Source organism: Alligator sinensis, unplaced genomic scaffold (genome assembly GCF_000455745.1).
Source record: "Alligator sinensis unplaced genomic scaffold, ASM45574v1 scaffold1072_2, whole genome shotgun sequence".
NCBI lineage: Eukaryota > Metazoa > Chordata > Crocodylia > Alligatoridae > Alligator > Alligator sinensis.
In genome coordinates this window covers 270,223-288,759 of record NW_005842278.1, presented here as the reverse complement: position 1 = coordinate 288,759, position 18,537 = coordinate 270,223, and the positions used below count along the sequence as shown (strand labels likewise).

Here is an 18,537-nt window from a genome sequence, read left to right as displayed (position 1 = left end):
TCCCCTCTGTTTTCCCCCCCCCCCCCCCCCCCCCCCCCAAGTGACCAAGTGGGCACTGGGAGACAGGACCCCAGGGGTCCATCAGAGGCCAGATATTTTCTGTTGAATTCATTTTTAGTTCCAGTTAGCCCCAAGCCGGGGCAGGTTTAGATGCCCAAGCCAGCCTGAAGTTGAGGGACCAGCCATGGGGAAGATTGTGCTGGCCGAGAAGGCCCGACCCATTCCGAGGCAAGCGGTCTGGATGAGAAGAGATCATCCAGGGGTGCAGCATTTGCCCAGGCCATGGATGTGGTAAGGGTGGGGTAAAGAGGAGGTTTGGAGCCCCACGAAGAAAGACCAGGGTCGGGACCTCTTTGCTTTGGGGGCCACCTGAAGGGAACTGCCTCCCCAATAAAGAATATCAAAGATGTGGCAGGCAAGTAGGAGTAGCACCCACACCATCTAGGTGGCACCAGAGCCCTATCTCACCCTGACGTCACTTGGGAGCAAGGCACCTATCAAGAAGGGGCTGAAGCCCTACAACACCTACAAGAGACAATCTTAAACTGGGTTCTGTAATTTTTAGACCAGTCTGTGTGCATGGAACTTCAGTACAGTTAAAGATTAGACTGATTGCCAGTCACTGAGTCCAGGTCTGTAAGTGTAAGTGTGGCACTGGGATGAGCTAAGTTTAAATTGGGTGGCCATTTTGAACCTGGTGTAACCTCCCCAAATGTCTGTACTTAGGCAGAGTGTTCAGGGTTATAGAAATATTTACATTTATGTAAGATTCATTCTTAATTCTTAGGCACTAAATTGCTGCTGGAATTCTAAAATGTGATTTGAGAGTATAAGACGGGTCCTGCAAGAACACTGTCTACAAATGATTTGTGCAGAACAGGCACTGTATCCATCATTCATTTCATGTAAATGTAAGTGGCTACAGACCTGCTTCATAAGACCAGTGTAGCATTAGAACAAATAGAGCAGCAAAAATGGAGTATTGTCTCCTTTGGCCACTGCTGATTTTGATAGGAAGACCTTCTGCAAATTAGGGTTGCAGCAATTATTTTGGCAAATAGTATATTGATTGAAAAAATGCTTTTTTATGTCATTCAAACCAATTTGTGGACTTTGAACCAAATTTCCTATAGTTTTTATTTAACCAAAACATGAGGAGGAAAATCAGTAATGTCCAAATGGTTTAGCTCAGTACCAGTAAAATGTTGTTAGTTTACTGGCTGTATTCATAACAGAATTTAAGTACTATTCACAGAAGGGGTATGATGTATGGTTCCCTTTTAGAGCCTGTTACCCCCAAAAGTAAGTCACTTACAGTAGGTATGGAAGATCCAGTTCAAACCCACTTTATGCCTGGTTGGAAGCAAGGGATTTGAACCAAGATTTACCACCTCCCAGGAGATGACTCTACCCACTGGGGTCAGCTGAAAATTCCAAGGTTGGTCAGTCTTAATCTCTCCTGTTGAAACTCTTACAATTTATTCATACAAAGATTCGTAGTAGCACCTAGACAGCCAAATACATTTATTTCCCTCTGAGGCCAGCTGTGTTGAAAGTATTGGTACAGCTTTTCTTTTTCATGCAAGCTACGAGGCAGACATTCTAGAGGAAAATGTTGTGTTCTAGGATGCTGAGTGACCTGAGAGATTTCTAGCAGAGCTGCTTAACAGGAAGTGAAGATCAGAATCATTTGGCAATGACTTAATTATAATTTTAAGTTATACCTGATATTTTATAACAAAGTTTGATTCTCTCAGATGTGAATCTTCTGTGGCAGCCTAAACCAAACATAAACTTTAAAATTTAAGGGGAAAATGCACTATCTGTAGATGTGACCAGCATAGACATTCAGTGGCATAGGGTGCTCAGTGAGCACCTGGGGTGGAAGGGCAACATTTTGTTTATCCCACTTGCCCCCAGTGCCATAGCAACAAAGTTTGGCACCTGGGGTAAAGCCCACAGCAGCAGCCCACCCTTGCCCTGCACACAGATATAGGGGGCACACAACCCCCCATACTTGCCCAGGAGTGGATGCAGCAGTGGGAGCTGCCCTTCCTCCATCTCCGCGCCCTCCCAAATGAGCTGCTTACAGCTCCATCCCACACCCTGCCCTGGCTGGGCAACGCTTGTTGATGCCCCTTTGCTTCTGTGCCTGGGGTGGTCGCCCCACTCACCCCCCACCCCCTTGCTATGGCACTGCTTAACCCCCACCCCTGACCCCATCAGTGCAAGTGATGTGCCTGTAATAATAAAAAGAGTACTCTCTTTATTACAGGCACACTGCTCTAGATGGAGCAGGAGAATTTCTGGGAACAGCTCCCCAGTTAAACATTATCTACTACACAACTCTGTGTGGTTCTGTCTGTTCAGTGTAGTATCTTACTACTTCACATTCCCCAAAAACTTGAGTCCTTGATTCTGCTTCATTGATGTCTGTGGGAGGTTGAAACTGACTTTACTGAAATGAGATCAAGCACTGTTTCTGCATGTATTCCTGTTGCTTGCATCTGTTTCACAGCTCTTTATTCTTTGTCTAAGCGGTACTATAAACACTGTTGGATTAGATTATTTTTAAGGTGCATATTTGCATGGTCACTGACAACGATATTTACTGCTGTGGTCTAATATGACATTTATTTTTTTCTGTCAGCTTGTGCAGTGAGTTTACTTTAAATCTAAGGCTGATTAAACAGTTGTAGTAGTTCCTGATAACAGTTTCTAGCTGAAATATAGGTTGTAAAAACCCACTGTTTTTCCTTATAGCAATTATGTTGCTTTAAAAAAAGGCATATGATAAACTATATCCTTTCAGATTTATAGTAGTTTTCTGTGGGCTTGTTCAACAGAAAAGCCAGTGCAAAGGATTTCTTAGAATCTGGATCAAAGCAAGCAGCCCTTTAAGTCGCATTCCTGCTTGAGCTGTGTCTAGTGTGAAATGTTATTGATGGAAGCTCTTGATGTAGCTCAGTTTGGTATGCTTCATTTTTATAGTTTAGATGACCATTAGTATGTATTTCCACGCATAAGTATAAGTTTGTGCAACTTTGTTCTTGAAGTGGGTTTTGTATTTCACACTGTTTACAGGTGTCTGATGCTTTGATTTCTTTTCGATTAATCTCATAACTTCTATCAGTAAGTAGCTGTTGGCTGCTTTGGGGGAGAGAGATTCTTTTATATTTTTGGTTTAATTACAATCACATATTTTCACTGTCATCATATTCTAGGGAAATATGTTTTCCAAATTCATAAATTTGGAACTCAGCACAAGTATTGCATTTATGAATTTCCCACTTATATGGGCGATATTTATTGGAAGGTCTCAAGAAAAATAAAAACATGGGATCTGAAAGAGATGTCTGCATATATAACGCACTATGGGCTCATTAATGGCAGGTGATAAGTAAATTATGGCATGACCTGGAACCAGTCTTCTATAAAATAAAAATGTGTTCTCCCACAAATCAAGAGTTATGCAAAGTTCAACTGGATAGAGAATAAAGTTGGCCAAAAAGCAGAATTCATGGGACACACCTCTATCTCCCTGTTGCTCTCAATCTGGTTTTGGTTGGAATTTGAGTGAAATCAAAACTTGTCCTTATTTCCCACAAACTGGAAGTTCCTCAGTGCCTGGGGTTGCTTTGTAAGATTGACATTGGTCGGATTTGCTGCTCCTTGCTTCAGGGCAGGATCTGTGGTTCCAGAGTAGCCCTGCCATTCAGCCCTGGTGATACAGACTTTGGGATCCTTTCTCAGGACTTCCAGACTCCGAGTCCCAGGTTCTGAGCCAGAGGTGGGAATCCCTAGGCTTCCACTTACCAGCTGCTGGAATCCCAGGATACCTGGTGCTGGGTTTTACATATGGATAATCTGTCCTGGAGCCACAGACCATGCCCAGATAGACCACCCAGAGAGAGAGACAGAGAGATCTAGAGCTTCCAGAATCTATAGCTCAGTACATCCATTGAGTCAATTTGTCATGGTGTAATGGACCCTGGATGTACAGGGGGTACTTAGCACCAGGGCAGTTGATAGGAGTCCTGGTAGAACCCCAGCTAAGATTTGGGAAAGTTTTACTTAATCTGACATGAAAGAGAGTTTTGATGGAAAGTTTTCCAACCAGTCCTAAGGCAGAAATGCTCAGCTTTGTGTCATTCTCTTATTTTTAGGGATCTAGAATATTCAAATTTCAAATGTATATAAAAAAGTACCTTCAAACTGCTTGTGGCATACCAGATTGCTGTCTGCAAGATCAAACTGTGAATGCTTTGTGCATTTATTTTGAATTGTAGCAACCACCAAATTATACCTCGCTTTCTGTTAGCTATTGCTTGAAATGTTCATTTTAATTACTTAGTATTTCTTTTTCTTTAGTCTCAGGTGAATCATCATTCTTCAGCTAATAATGAAACCTATCAAGAACGATTGGCACGATTAGAAGGTGATAAAGAATCCCTCATATTGCAGGTATGTATAACAGCATTGGCATTCACTGGATACAAATTAGAGGGAGGAATGGAAGATATATGAAGCAATCTATCTCAGGTCTGTTTCATAAAGCAATAGATCATACACTGTACAAGAAACATTGGCTGGCCTGTGAATGTAAATGTTGATGGATTGGGGGAAATCTTAAGCTTGCAGCTAATCAGGCTGGTTATTATCCAGTTTAGTTTTGAATATGTAACATATAGGAAAAAATGAGGCAGTGAGCAAGAAGTAAAAGCATATTCAGAATGAGATTTTTTCATGGGCCTCTCAGCCCAAGATAATGACACTGTAGAATGATCAGATATGCCTCTTCCTAGTGATTGCTCTGTTTTTACTGAACTGATTTTTGTAGAGAATATGATTTTTGTGTCAGCCTTCTCTGACGGGGGGGGGGCATCGTGTTTGGTAGCCGTGTTAGTCTGAGACAAAAAGAAATGCAAAAATCTAGAACTCTTGGTTCAGAGATGATACCTTTTATTAGACCAAGTAGGACATTGCAAAAAGACATTTTTTTTTTGCGATTTCTTAGTCAGTCTAATAAAAGGTGTCATCTCTGAACCAAGAGTTCTAGATTTTTGTATTTCTCTGCGTGGTGCACAAATTACATTCCTTTCTCCCCCAACTCCAGAGCCTCAGCTGCTAGAAATCCATAGAAGTCAGTGGAGTCATGTCAAGTGATTCTTGCTGAGGACCTGTCCTTCAGAGTTTATCACTGACTATGGATGTCCAGTTGTACCATTGCCTCTGTATTATGGCTCTGTCATAATATGATATGAGAAGATATGACAGATATGAGAAGTCCTGCAGCATGTTGCTCAACGTTGTACTCTAAATTGAAAGGAGAAGTTGTGAGTCAAATGCGCTTCCAGATGACCCTTGTGGTCATTATTGTCCTGGGGGACATCAGACCTCCAAAACAAAACACATGGGGCACCAGGAGTCTTGGGTTCTGTGGAAAATTAAGAGGAATTGATGTCCCCCCAGTGAAGTGCAGTTTTTCAACGTGCATTACTTCTACCCACTAAGCAGCAGCCCTCCCAACTGTCCTTTATCTTCTTACCCCAGTGAGGGTAAGGTTTTTGACTTTCTAGAAAAGCCTGCAACATTTGGCTTGCCCAAATCCTGGTTCTCTGTTACAAAATCCTTGCCTTTGAATTACCTAAACTACTTCCCATCCTCAAGAATCTAAAGGGATGGGAGAATTTAATGATAACATCCAAAGAAAAATTAATCCTGAAACTGATTCAGTTTCTGCAAGGCTTCCAGCTTCTCTGTTTCCCAAGTCTTTGTCTAAAGCAGGACTTCTGCCCTATGTGAAGAAGTATTATGTTTGGAGAATATAATGCTGCACAGGCATAGATGAAAGTCCTTGAGTTTTTCTGAATATTTTCTCCTGTCCTGGATGTCAGAGCAGCTGGTCTTAAAAACCTAAAGCAGGAGTCTGTCTATGTATGCATTCCCTTTGCATCTGTAATTAACTCCTGGTCCATGCCTGATACATGTGGATACATATTTTTTTCATCTTAGTAATGAGTTTCTATAAACGTGTCTCATGTATGTGTTTCTGTTCTCATTTGATTTAATTTACTGATTAAAGTTCTGGTTACCAATATAAAATAAACAGTAAACCTGTCACAAGACATAATCATATGGCTTGGCTTGAAGTCTTCATACCACTCTAATTAGAATTGCCATTAGCAAAAATTCTGCAGTTAAACTGTTTGAAATCTTGTTTAAAATCATAAATGTTGAGCTCTAAGCATGCTTAACAACCTGTTTGGGTTTGTCTGCAAAGGAATTTCATAAAATACCATCAGCCTTAGGAATCTATGGCTGCTTACAGACTTGTGGGGGGAAAAGAGTGCTTTACTTTGAATTTGACACGCTCCAGCGCCAAACCCAACACATGCCCAGAAGAGGAATCACATTAGTTGCACCTGACTTTCCCAATGTCTGTATAGATCAGGCACTTTAGTGGGGGGGGGTGTTGGTGCTTTTATCTAGTAGCTGATTGAATCAGCTTTAGCTAAAAGCATGAAAAAGCCCTGCTGAAGCACCCCATCTGTACAGACACTGTGGAGACAAGTCAAAGTAGCGTGCTGCTGTTTCTAGTCAAGCGATTTTTTTTTCCACGTCTGTCAGTGCCTTATATGACTATCCTCAGGAACCAGGTGAAAGTTGATCATTCTAACTCATTCTCCCACCCCAATTTGCCTTACTACTGTTTTGTGTTACAGTAGTACTGAGTTCAGATCCCAGTTAGGACCAGAATCCCAGAACATGCACTTGGTAAGAGAATAGTCCTGCCCCACAGTCCTTCCAAACTAAATCAACAATGTCTAGACTTCTCAACCTGAAAGTGATTTTTTGTTATGGTTTAAGAGCCATAATACAGACTTCAGGCCAGATTCAGTGTCCCACATGAATATCCATTTGCCTCTCAGAAAGCCTAGAGGTGATAGAAACCTTCTGCAGGACCCTGTTGGCAATTTCACTGGTGTGAGGTGGCTCCCAGTGGGCATGTGCTTTCTTGGCATAGTGGGTTCAAGGCAGACAGGCCCAGGCCATATAGGATCAATTGTTTCCCCCCTCTCCCTCCCCTGTACTGTGCCAAGCCAGGTCAGCACCCCTTTTCCCCCCTGCCCACATCACCCACATCAGCTCACCCAAGTTCCAGCCAAAAGAGTTACCCATCCTTTCTCTAAGTACAACCCAGTGACCTGAAGTCTTTGACAAACATGAGAAAATAGTGAGTTTTAAGCTGCTAACGTGGCTCTCCATCTCAGTACTGAAACATTCAGCCCATACTTGTAAAGCAGCTGGGATCTTCTTAAATGACTTTGTGGGTTACCTTAAACATTAAAAATTTTCCTTGTGGATGACAATATCAGTTACACCTTAACCCTTTAACAGAGCTGTCATTCTTTATTTTATGGTGAGAGCTACAAGCATGAGTTTCAAAGGGAGGACAGAGTGTTGTCCCTTTGCTCTTTACTGCCTCATCTCCACTATCCTTTCCTTTCTTCATCATTTCATGGAAAAATGGGCAACCCAACCAATTGATAAGAAGCATCTCTTTCTGCAGAACTTGTGTATCTTGCTAAGAGAGAGTTTAATGCTGTTCAAATGTGTCTGTTTACGTCTGCTTGTGTTTAAGTTTTACTTTCTCCCTAATCCTGCCTGGCTTTCTTGTGTCTCCCGTCTTCTCTGTGACTTGCATCCAGAAGCAAAAAATATAAAGGAAGAAGCAGAATATGTCCATTCCCTCTTTTTCTAACAGTTGTTGAGCATGTTCTAGTTTTTCCTTTCTTCCAAGCCCATTATAAATACCTATAGGCAGATACAGGATTTTGAAAAGGAGGGTACAGAAACAGCAACTTGTGCTGGGGGGGGGAGGGGAGGAGTGACTGTACCCTCCACTGCCCTACCTCTAGTAGAGCAGGTAGACCATGCCTCACGAGCAGCATCTAGGGACCTTTGTTTTAAGTCCCTGAAACAAGAAAGAATCCCCTCCTCCCCACTGTTCTCATCACCCTTTGCCTTCCTGTTCATGCTTAGGGGAATCTCCCCTCCCCTCATATTCCCCACGTCACCCTCTCTACTTACACCTCTGAGCAGAGAAAGAGGAGACCTGCCCACTGTTACTACTGTCCTAACTGCTGCTATCCTGCTCCAGCTAGTGCTGTGAGGAGTGGCTGTTCAGCAAGCTAGGCTTGGTCATGGACAGTGCTGGTGGTGGGTGATGGATCTTACTCCCTGCACCTACCCTTGGGCTAGTAGGGAACACGTGAAAGGATCAGACAGGGAAGGGAACCCCATCCCCCCCCCCCCCCCCCACTGCCACCACTGTCTCCAGCTGAGCCTGGCTTCCCCCACAGCCGCTCCTGACAGACCCATCTGGAGTGAAGCGGGAGCAGCTCTGGGGTTCCTTCTGCCTCTGGGGCAGCTAGGAGCAGCAGCAGGGATGGGTAGGTCCTTCCCTTCCTGTACCCAGAGCTGTAAGTAAAGAGGGTGAGGATGAGAATAGAAGTGGAGGGCAGGTGCTGCTGAGCATGAGGGGGAAGAGAAGGAGAGCTGAGAGAAGAAGGGTAGATTCTTACCTGCTTCAGGGACTTAAAAAAAAAGTCCCTGGTTGCTGCTCCTGTGGCATGGTCTGGACTCTAATATGTACCCAAGCATCCAGAGCTGTGAGGAACCAGAGCCATCAAGTTACACTGTAGAAAGGAGGCTGCAACTGCATTCCCTCTGGATCTACCCCTGCAAAAAGCTAGTCATAGGTAAGAAAACATGGACTATCAAGTCACATGCTTTGCGTGACTTTTCCTGCAGGTTTCCTGCCACCTGATCATTGTCTCCTTTGAGTTAGGAGATTGAATCAAAAGCCTGTGCACATCTAAGCATTACCTTTTATTGAGTGTATCTTCAAGAACTCTGCCCAAGCAGGCCCTTTTCTAAGCCTGTGGGTTATGGAACTTCTGCAAGACAGTGACATACCTGGCTGTGAAAGCTCATGCTAGAGGTGACAATACCATTAATGTTGTTATCTGAACTTCAGTTAAAAGTGAAATCTGTATTTTGTGGTTTCATCCTGAGGGTTTTTCTTAGTAAAGTTAAGTTCAAGACTGAAGGGTTTATTAGCTCAGGGTAAGGAGGGGGGGGGGATTCTAGTGCTTGGAATAATAGCTTGTGTATACTGAATTACTCTACTCTGAGGCAGGCAAATTATGGTTAAACAATTCAAGACTAGGATGCAGGGCAAGGCTTTGAAAACAGCAAGGCAAGTTCAGAAATCCAGCCATGACAGCATGCCAGTATAACATTATTTCTAAAAGATTGTTATACATGTCTCTGGTGTGACTGTTGCATGTTGAGTAACTCTGTTGCATATTTCTGAAGCCCAATGAAGTTGGGCCTGTCCTTGTCAGGCAGCAAGGCTGGACCTGCAAATGCTTCTCCTAGCTTCTATAAGTTGCTGTGCTGCCTGTTCCTATATGTATTTTGGGGGATTGTTCTACAGACATTATAACTTCTGTAGGATAATCTGTCTCCTTTGTGTGTGTTCAGAGTGCTAAATAGTATGGGGAGCCTGGGGCAACCAAAATGGATATGTATACTAGTAATAAATTAATGCATAGGATCATCCTTCAGGTGCTATCATGTCTAGGCCAAAGGGCTATTTGTTCCCCATCTCTGTAACATTATGCTGAATATAAATTTCTGAGTTATAATAAGTTTCTGGGCTAACTTGGTGGGCTCTTCTCATTCTGTTTATTGTCCACACACTGGTTTATTACCACCATTCCTATAATTCTTCAAGAGTATTACTAATTGTTTCCTGCACAGTGATTCATTGCCTGTGTTTCAGTTCTTTTGCCTTCATGTTTTGGCTTGTAAAGCTTGGAAATTTTGTGGAACAGAGCTTTGCTGCTGCTAAAACATGCCTTTTTACATATTTCATTCTTTTATAGCTTCAAAAACCTTTATTGATAGGTAAGTTGTTCTCATGTTTTTGTAAGTGGTTAGGTAATTGGTTAGTTTCCTAAAGAAGAGTTTTATTGTTTATTCACTTAAAGAAGGGAAGTGCTAGTGGGAGCCGAAATAGTAATGCCTACTCTGATAGCACTTTAAAGTATTCTTTGTTCTCGTTTTTTTATTTAAAAAAATATTGGCTGTATGCACGCTACCTAAATTTATTCAGGCTACTTATGCATAGTTTGTTGGCCCTCCCAGAGACTCTGGGTCTTTCCTTTTGACTGTAAAACTACAATTTGACCAAAGCTTTCAAAGCAAACAATGTTAGGTAAGACTCAGAAATTATGCAAGTTTTGATAGAGGAAGATATTGGATACTCAAGACTTAAAATTTTAAAGACTTTAAGTAGCAGTTGGATATAAAGGTACACTGTCATCTGTTTGCTTTACAAGGAAGCAGTCTTATTTACAGTCAATTTACCAGTGTTTTTCCTGCCCCTGTTCTCCTATTACAGGTGAGTGTCCTCACAGACCAAGTGGAAGCTCAAGGAGAGAAAATTCGGGACCTAGAAGTCTGTCTTGAGGGACATCAGCTGAAACTTAATGCTACTGAAGAAATGCTTCAACAGGTAAAATCTAGATTGTGAGGAACATGTGCACATTTCTGATTCAGGACTACCCTAAGTAAACAGATACAGAATAGATTTGCCTTCTTGTAGTGTCTCCTCCTTGCATTATACAGTGCTTTTATTTAAAAAAAGGTTTGTTTGATTTCCTAATATACAGGGATTTTAGTAGTCGGTTGTGTAACATTGTAAGCAGAAGGCATGTAAAATGAAACCATTGTGTATTATTCATAATACTCTGACAAATGAAGGCTGGTGGAAAGCTGGGCATAGATGAATAACCTGTTAGACAAGTCAAATATATTCACAAACTATTAGTTTCTGTAAGTTTTTAAGCAGAAAATGTTACAGATGTATTTCCTGCTGTCCCGTGGCTTGATTTGAAGCTGAACTATAATATAGTATGAGATTGACTTGAATGCCAGTACCAAATTTAGTCTAACGTTCTCTTCACTCATTTTAAGATCTTTGTTCTATTTTAAAGTGTTACTAAATCAAGAATCTTTCTTTTCTTATTCCAAATCCATTTGTCTGCAAAACCACAGTTCACCTTCAGTTTACTGTGACCATAACCCTGTGGTTCTCAAGTTGTTTTTAGTCTTAAGGCACCCCTCATTAGACTCAAGGCACTATTTGGAAAATGCCAGCTCCTAATTTACACTCATTTTTTGGCTGGGTGCAGAGCCCCAGCCCACAGAAGGCAGCCTGCCTCCACACTGCACACAAATTTAGGTGGTATTTGCCCCCCATGTCTCTCTCCCCTGGTGCGTGCAGCAGTGGAGAGCCATGCCCTGTCCTTCACCCCTGAAGGAGCCTCCTGCGGCTCTATCACACAACCTGCCCTAGCCTGAGGCCCCACTCACCCCAGCTCCTGCTCCTGCTCCTGCCCCACTCCCTGCCTCACCATGGGGGCCCTGATCTGCCCCCCTCCACAGACTTACCTGCTGGGCACTCTGTGTGCGTGTGTGTGCGTGTGCGTGTGCGTGTGTGTGTGTGTGTGTGTGTGTGTGTGTGTGTGTGTGTGTGTGTGCATTTGTATTTGCGTGTCTGTGTTTCTTCCCCTTACTCCCAAGCCACAGCCCCCACAGCCCTGTTGCTGCCCTTCACTCCAGACCCACAGTACCCTGCATCCTGGCAGGGTATGCATGGACCTCCCCCTTCCCAGGCTCCAAACCCCACATACACATCCACAGCCCCCCACACCTTCACAAATTCCCCCCACACACACACACGCACACCCCCCACACCCCTAACCAAACAAAGTACCTGCATAATTTTGTACAATTTTTAGTTTTTCTGCACATAATTTTGAGTTTTTAGCTGTGCAATTAAAATTGTGATTAATTGCAGCTAATAAAAATATCTCTAATAAGGGGTTTTGGTTTGTTTTGTTTTCCTATTTCACGGAAAAAATAGACAATGGGTCTAATATTGCCACAAAAATATTGACCATTCCTTTTTACTGGAAAATTTTCAGTTCCGATTGCTCTGTGGAGGAACTGTGGATTAAGAGCTGATTCAACAAAAGCTCAGTAGCATCCCTTTAAAATCATAGGCACTTAAATATGTGCTTAAATAACATGTGTTTCAGAGTTTCATTGAACAAAAATAGACTCCACCACCAGTTAACAATGTATGTAAGCAGTGTGTTCAGATCAGGTTAACATTGTTAAGATAACTTTTAGTTTAAAATTGTTAAACTAAACTTAAAAACTCCCATAGAAAGTCTTAGAAAGACCTTTCCTAACATAGAGTGTAAAATACCTTCAAAGTAATTCTGGTCAACAATTACAAATGGCTTTCATTTTATAAAAAGAAAATTTGTATTGGACGGTTTGAAATCAAAGCCCTTTCTACACATTTTCTGTCATCTGACCATTATTCCGCAGAGATGATTAATGATATAACTGTTTAACTCTTGACAAACTGAAACACAGAGGCTTAGACCCTAATTCTGCAATGAGCTGTACAGTAGTGGACTCCTGAATCTGCAAAGCTTACTGCAAGGCCAGGGCCAATTGCCTAAGATCATGCCATGAAACAAAGAAAGAGTTAAGAATTAAACCCCAGAGATGGACTCTTAGATTCAAAGTATTGCATGCAGTACTCACTTTGTTTATATTAAACATTTTCTATATATGGAAGGCATTCCTGTTACTGCTCCCACTGTTTCTGAGTAGGAGTGTCTAGCAGTGGTAGGCTTAAATGTGTTGTTTCTTTCATAGTAAAGTTTTAAAACAGTTTGTATTTTAAATGTGATAATTACGTAAATATTGGCACATTGACTAATTCACATTGTACCTGTAAGTGAACAGTATCTCCAGATTGTCCTAGTGTTTAGGACACAATTATCTTTAAGTATTGCAAATTACCATATTTTATCTTTTGATTATTTTTGCAGTTATTGACTGATGTAAGTCCCAAACCTCCAAATATTTTCACACATGCTCAATTTTAACTACACAAGTTGTCCCATTGCACTCAAGTTTTTTGTTTTTTGGTTGTTTTTTTTGTGGAGGAGGGGGGTTGTTTGTTGGTTTTTTTCAATTTTCGAAGTCCCCAAAATAATTAGTATTGGGTGCTATGTGAATGATTGGGGGGCGTTTTCAGCATCTGAATTTAAAAATTGGGGGAGTGGAGAAGACGTTTTAATCCATCTGAATTCTAAATTAATTTTTTTGTTTTGTTTTTGTTCCTTGAATACAAATCAGATAAAATTGCTTTTTATGTTGAATGAAACATTTTATGTTCAGGAACTTGTAAGAAAAGGAAATGGGGCTAAGTGCACTAAACTTGAAGAGGACAAGATAATAGTGAAAGTGCATTTTACCTTTTAGCTAATTAAAACAGTTTAAAAAAATCCCTATTCTGGTTTTGGAATACTTGAAACCACATGTGCTATCTTGTAAGAGAATATCCAGAATAGTATGCCACTGGTTCTCAATCTGGTTTGACTCAAGTCACCACTTGTTTTTTAACTGCAAAAAATAATAGAGCAGTGATTCTCAACCAGTATGCCATGTCACCCTGAAGGTGCCTTAAGATCCTTTCAAGGATGGCATGGCTCAGTATAGGCAAAGCTCCCCACCACTTGGCATGGCATGGCATGGCATGGCATGGCATGGATGAAGCTCCCTGAAATCAAATGATCCCCAAAGCCTGATACAGTAGCTCCAATGGTCAGATCAAGTCCATAGGCTGTAGTTTGCCAACCCTTGCTTGACACTCTTCTAAGCTTGACCTCGCTCTCATTTTCTCCTGTTGGAACAGTATCTCCTTTACATGCCATAGTTAAATTCTCACTGAACCACAGAAGGAAAAGGGGTAGAGTGAGAGTGCAGAGAGATGTGCTGCTCCTGCTATAACTCATGGCGCTTCACTGGAAGAGCCATGAATTACAGGAATCCCCCACACTCAACAGACATTCCCTGTTGGGTTCCAGGGGTTGGGGGATTGAGCTGCAGTTTAGAGTAGCTTCAGGTCTGCAGCTGCTCTCCCCTAGCCCCATCTTTTTCCCTCCTAGCCCCGGCACTGTCTTCAGAATGGGGGGGTGGGGGAAGGAATCAGAGGGAGCTCATTCTGGGGGTTGCCCAGCAGGTGTTGAAGGGTGGGGTATGTGGATGGGAGCCCCCCTGATGTGGGTGGGCTCCAATCCACTGATCCCACCCTCCAGTGCCAGCTGGGCAACCCCAGAATGAGCTTCCCTTGCTCCCTCCCCTGCTCCCATTTTGAAAACAGAGCAGGGCTGGGCTGTCAGGCCAGCTCTGCTCCTGGCGCGGGCTGACACAAGTTAATTAAAGTGCTCCACTTTAGAGCGCCTTCATCTGAACCCTCTTGTAATGAGAGTTCAGATTGTCTCAGGGCAGCCTCTTTTAAAGTGCTCTGCAGCCATGTCCTTCTGTCAGGGCACCACTGTAGAGTACTTTCAGTGGCCAGTCATGCAACAAAATGTAACTTGTGTCAGCACCCTGAGTGTCCTCTAGTCTGATGATTACGGCACTTGCTTCAAGGTATGATGCATAGATTCCAGTGGCACTTGTGTTTATTTATACAAAGTAGAGAGGAGTCAGAGGTAGAGACTGAGAGCATTCCTGGAGTTTGGCGATTGCTCTCACTCCTGCAAGATGCAAGGATGTGTGTTTGTCACAAATCCAACTCTCAGGGGCCCTTTGAGCCCCAAGTTTCTCCCAACTGTGCTCCTGCTTGTCTCAAGGAACAGGCTGAGGTTGCTCTGGGGTAGCTCCATATCCCAGAAAATCTCAGCTCCACTGCCTTTATACCAGATCCTACAGCTGTAGTCAGGGAATTTCTGCCAGCCCCCAATGGCCACCCCATTGGATGATGAAATAATTTGTAGGTCCGTCTCTAAGTGGGAAGGGCTAGCCCAGAATATCACTTGCCCAGAAATTATTCTTTCTGCAGGCAATCAGTAAGGAGCCCAATAACAAAAAGACTTATTAAGTAGAAGAAAAGAATTATACAAGCAAAACTGACTAGAGGTTTGGAGACAGAACGGCAACCCAAGAAAAGTTCCTTACCCTCTCATCTCTCTACACCTTAGCCTTCCTGAGAGTCTTGCCCCATCATCAGAAATCGTTTGGCTGGACAGGCCATTCCTCTCAGCTGTCTTTGCTATCTATGCTTTAGGGCCCAACCCCTTCTGTCTGTGTCTGGAAGTGGCAATTCTTCTTGCCCCGGAGTCACAGTAGTAATAGAGTTTAGCAATTCTGCCCACACCCTTCCCTTGATTAACTTGTATCCAAAACCATAAAGTTATATATAGACAGCATAACTTAACCTACACAATGATGGTAGTAACATAAATGGATACAGGACAACACTGGCTTTTCAATGAGACCACACATATCAGTACAACAGAACACAAGAAAACATTCACAACATGGTGTGAATCCCCCAAAACACAACAGGATTCATGACACTGTTCAGATTCCTTCAGCCAGAGAAGGAAATGGTACAAGGGCTCTCATAGTCAGAGTGAGAGCTCTAACCATTTGATTATTAGATGAAAAGATGATAGCAGAGGCACTATGTTTTTAAGCAGCTAAAAGTATAAAATTATTTCATCCATAAATACAGGTTTCCCTCTCTTTATGCTGTACATGTGTTCCTGGAAAACGGCGCATAACTCAAATTTGCATAAAGAGAACCCACTTTACAATGTAACAAATAGGGATACGTTCCAAGATCTCGATTGTACTGACCCCCAGACCCATTTCTACCACTTTTACAAGACAATTTTGGTGCTCACCAACAGCATAGGGTGGTGGTGAATGTTACCGTAATGGGGATGGAAACTACAGAAACACGTGTTGCCGACAATGAGTGAGGAGCACAGATCCACACAGGAGGCTATATTTTGGTTCATGTCAATCCCACAGGGCACTGCACAAAGCAGCTGACTGCGGACTTCCACCACACCAAATGCATAAGAGTGAATTTACTCACATATAACAAAATTTTTGGTATAAAAAGTGTCATTGCATAAGAGTGAATTCATACATACAGAACCCGCATAAAGCGAGGGAAACCTGTACCCCATTTTTCAGCCAATTTACTATTTAACATAAAAAAGTCACTCTGGTCTACTTCACAGTACAAGTCACCTTGTCTTTCAATAATTTGTGTGGTGTTATTTCCCCCTTTGAGAACGCCCACCTTACTCACCTGCAACATATTGAACTACAGTGACACTCTCCCAGTAAAATTTTAATTGAATTCGTCCTTTCCTTCTTTAATTAAATTGGAAATGGAAAGGAGATCCTTCTCTCATCTTGAAAGAAATTAGCATACATTAATAGAAATCGTTTTAAGCCAAAAAGCAGCATGGATTAGCATCTTATTTACTGTTCTGAAAATAATGACAATATATGTTGGTCCAGAGTGTTCTCTGACTTTTAATTTTATTTTCTAACAGATAATATAATTTGAGTTTTCTTAACTTTACTTGTGCTCCAAAAATGCTACACATGTTATCACTTGAGTATGATTTATTAAAGTGCAGTTAGTAAGATACCTGATAATATCACTGCATCATCCATGTGTAATGCTGCCCTGAAAAATGCTTACCAGCTGAATGCAGGCTAGCAGGAACTTGTCCGCTATGTAAGGGTAAGGCCATTGGCAAAGATTATTTTGGCAGCGGGTTTATGGGTAGTTATTCTGGACACTGTCATAAAGCTACCATGCACACAACTTGTAAAACGTTGAATAAAATGAACTACTTTCTATGTGTTAGTATTATGCAAAATAACCTTCTATTTTTTATAGAGGACTGTAATACAGTCTAGTAGGGACACACAGGTTTTGGGGAATAGAAGTACAGACTGTTGGTATGCGGCAGGAGGGTGTGATTCTCCAGAGCAAGTCCACAACATGCTCAGAGAAGTATGAGGGAGAGGAGTTACTCAACATCAAAGAGGCCAGGAGATTCTGTCACAGATATCATATCACTGTTGCACACATCTATAGATGTTTTCTGATCACCTTGATATGCGAGGTTTACCGTGTCAAGATCAACAGTTCATGTTCTCTAAAAGGAAACTTAGAGCATGCTGAGAAAATGGCAGTGGGGCACTTTAAACTAAAGCACAGAACATGTTTTATTTCAAAGTGCACTGCCACCATTTTCTCAGCACAGAGATGTGCTGCGCTGCTGATACACGTGACGCACAAGGCTGCCAGAGTGCATCAGTTTACATGCTGTAGCAGACTTGATTAATCGAGTCTTCTCCAATGCACTGGAAATCCAGTGCATGCTCTCTGCATGTGTGTAAGTGCCCTTATTCAGGTGGCTTCCAAGCTGCACTGCTACTCCTCTGCCAGTAGATGGCTGGTGAAAGCACACATCCTGTCCAGCTTGTTAAAGAATGATCCACAATAACCTTACAGATGCATACCATGATGTCCTAGGAGAAAAAATAGCACATTTTATCCTTCAGGCTTTGGTGGGACTTGAAGCAGAACAGGTGTGTTGTATGTCTGTAGGGTCCCAGGACAAGTGCAACATCTATTTACAGCCTAAGAGAAATAACTAAGAGATACAAGATTCCTTTGATGGTATGTTTTATTGGACCAACATTAAACAAGCTTTCAGATGCAGCTTCTCTTTCTTTCCTTAGGTTTGAGGAAGAAGCAGATACAGCCCAAGCTAAATGTTAATTAGAAGGATTACTTTTGTTACTAATTACTTTAATGCGAGTAATTATTTTAACACATATTTAGCTTAGTCTGAATCTACTTATTTCCCAGACATGAGGAAAGGTATTTTGTGCCAGAAAGTTTATCTAAAATCTCTCCAGCTAGAATTTTGGTCAAATAGAAGATATTATCAAACAAATAATTCTTGCATTCTTTGCTCTGGACAGTCGTGGCTACAACATTACAACCCTGCTTCACCATGAGAAATATTAATTTGTTTCTATTTGATACACTAAGTCATTGCATCTTTAAAAAACGAATGGTATCTATGCTGTTCCCTTTCATGGATGAGTGATCTTCTTGATCACCTAATACTTTCATTTCACACTTTCTTTAAAAAAAACCCCAAAACTATTTTTGAGTAGCAGGAGGAGAGACATCCTCCATTATGTTAGTTCTGAGAACCTTCTCCTGACAATATATTTGTCTAGAATAGGGTTGGAAAGTAGGCCTGTGAGAATAGGGAAGTATTTGATTCAGATTTGGATTTGGCCGGTTCGGAGGACAGTGATTCAGTTCGGAGATAAGGATCACTGTCCCGAATCGATTCGGCTAAATCCGCTTGGGAAGATTTGGCACTGATTTGGAGAGATTCGGTGATTTGGATCAGCTGGGGAGAGGCAGGCATAGCTGGGTGGCTGCAGGTTCTCCTGCAGCTCCTCCAGCTGTGCCTTCCTCTCCCCAGGTGGGGGGAGCCACAGGAGCAACCCCTATGGTTGCCCTGCCTGACCTCA

At 42.1% G+C, this 18,537-nt stretch overlaps 1 protein-coding gene across 7 annotated transcripts in view; it reads left to right on the top strand.

The window, feature by feature from the left end:
• The window catches only part of PPFIBP2 (PPFIA binding protein 2), a 206,012-nt gene that overhangs the window by 109,096 nt on the left and 78,379 nt on the right, over positions 1 to 18,537 (top strand). For 6 of the 7 annotated variants that reach the window (XM_025209275.1, XM_014521940.2, XM_025209277.1 and 3 more), the window contains 2 exons: positions 4,372 to 4,464; positions 10,475 to 10,588. In XM_025209275.1, the coding sequence (XP_025065060.1) occupies positions 4,372 to 4,464; positions 10,475 to 10,588 (207 nt within the window). The remainder of the gene's footprint in view (positions 1 to 4,371; positions 4,465 to 10,474; positions 10,589 to 18,537) is intronic. The other variant, XM_025209279.1, reaches the window with a different exon arrangement.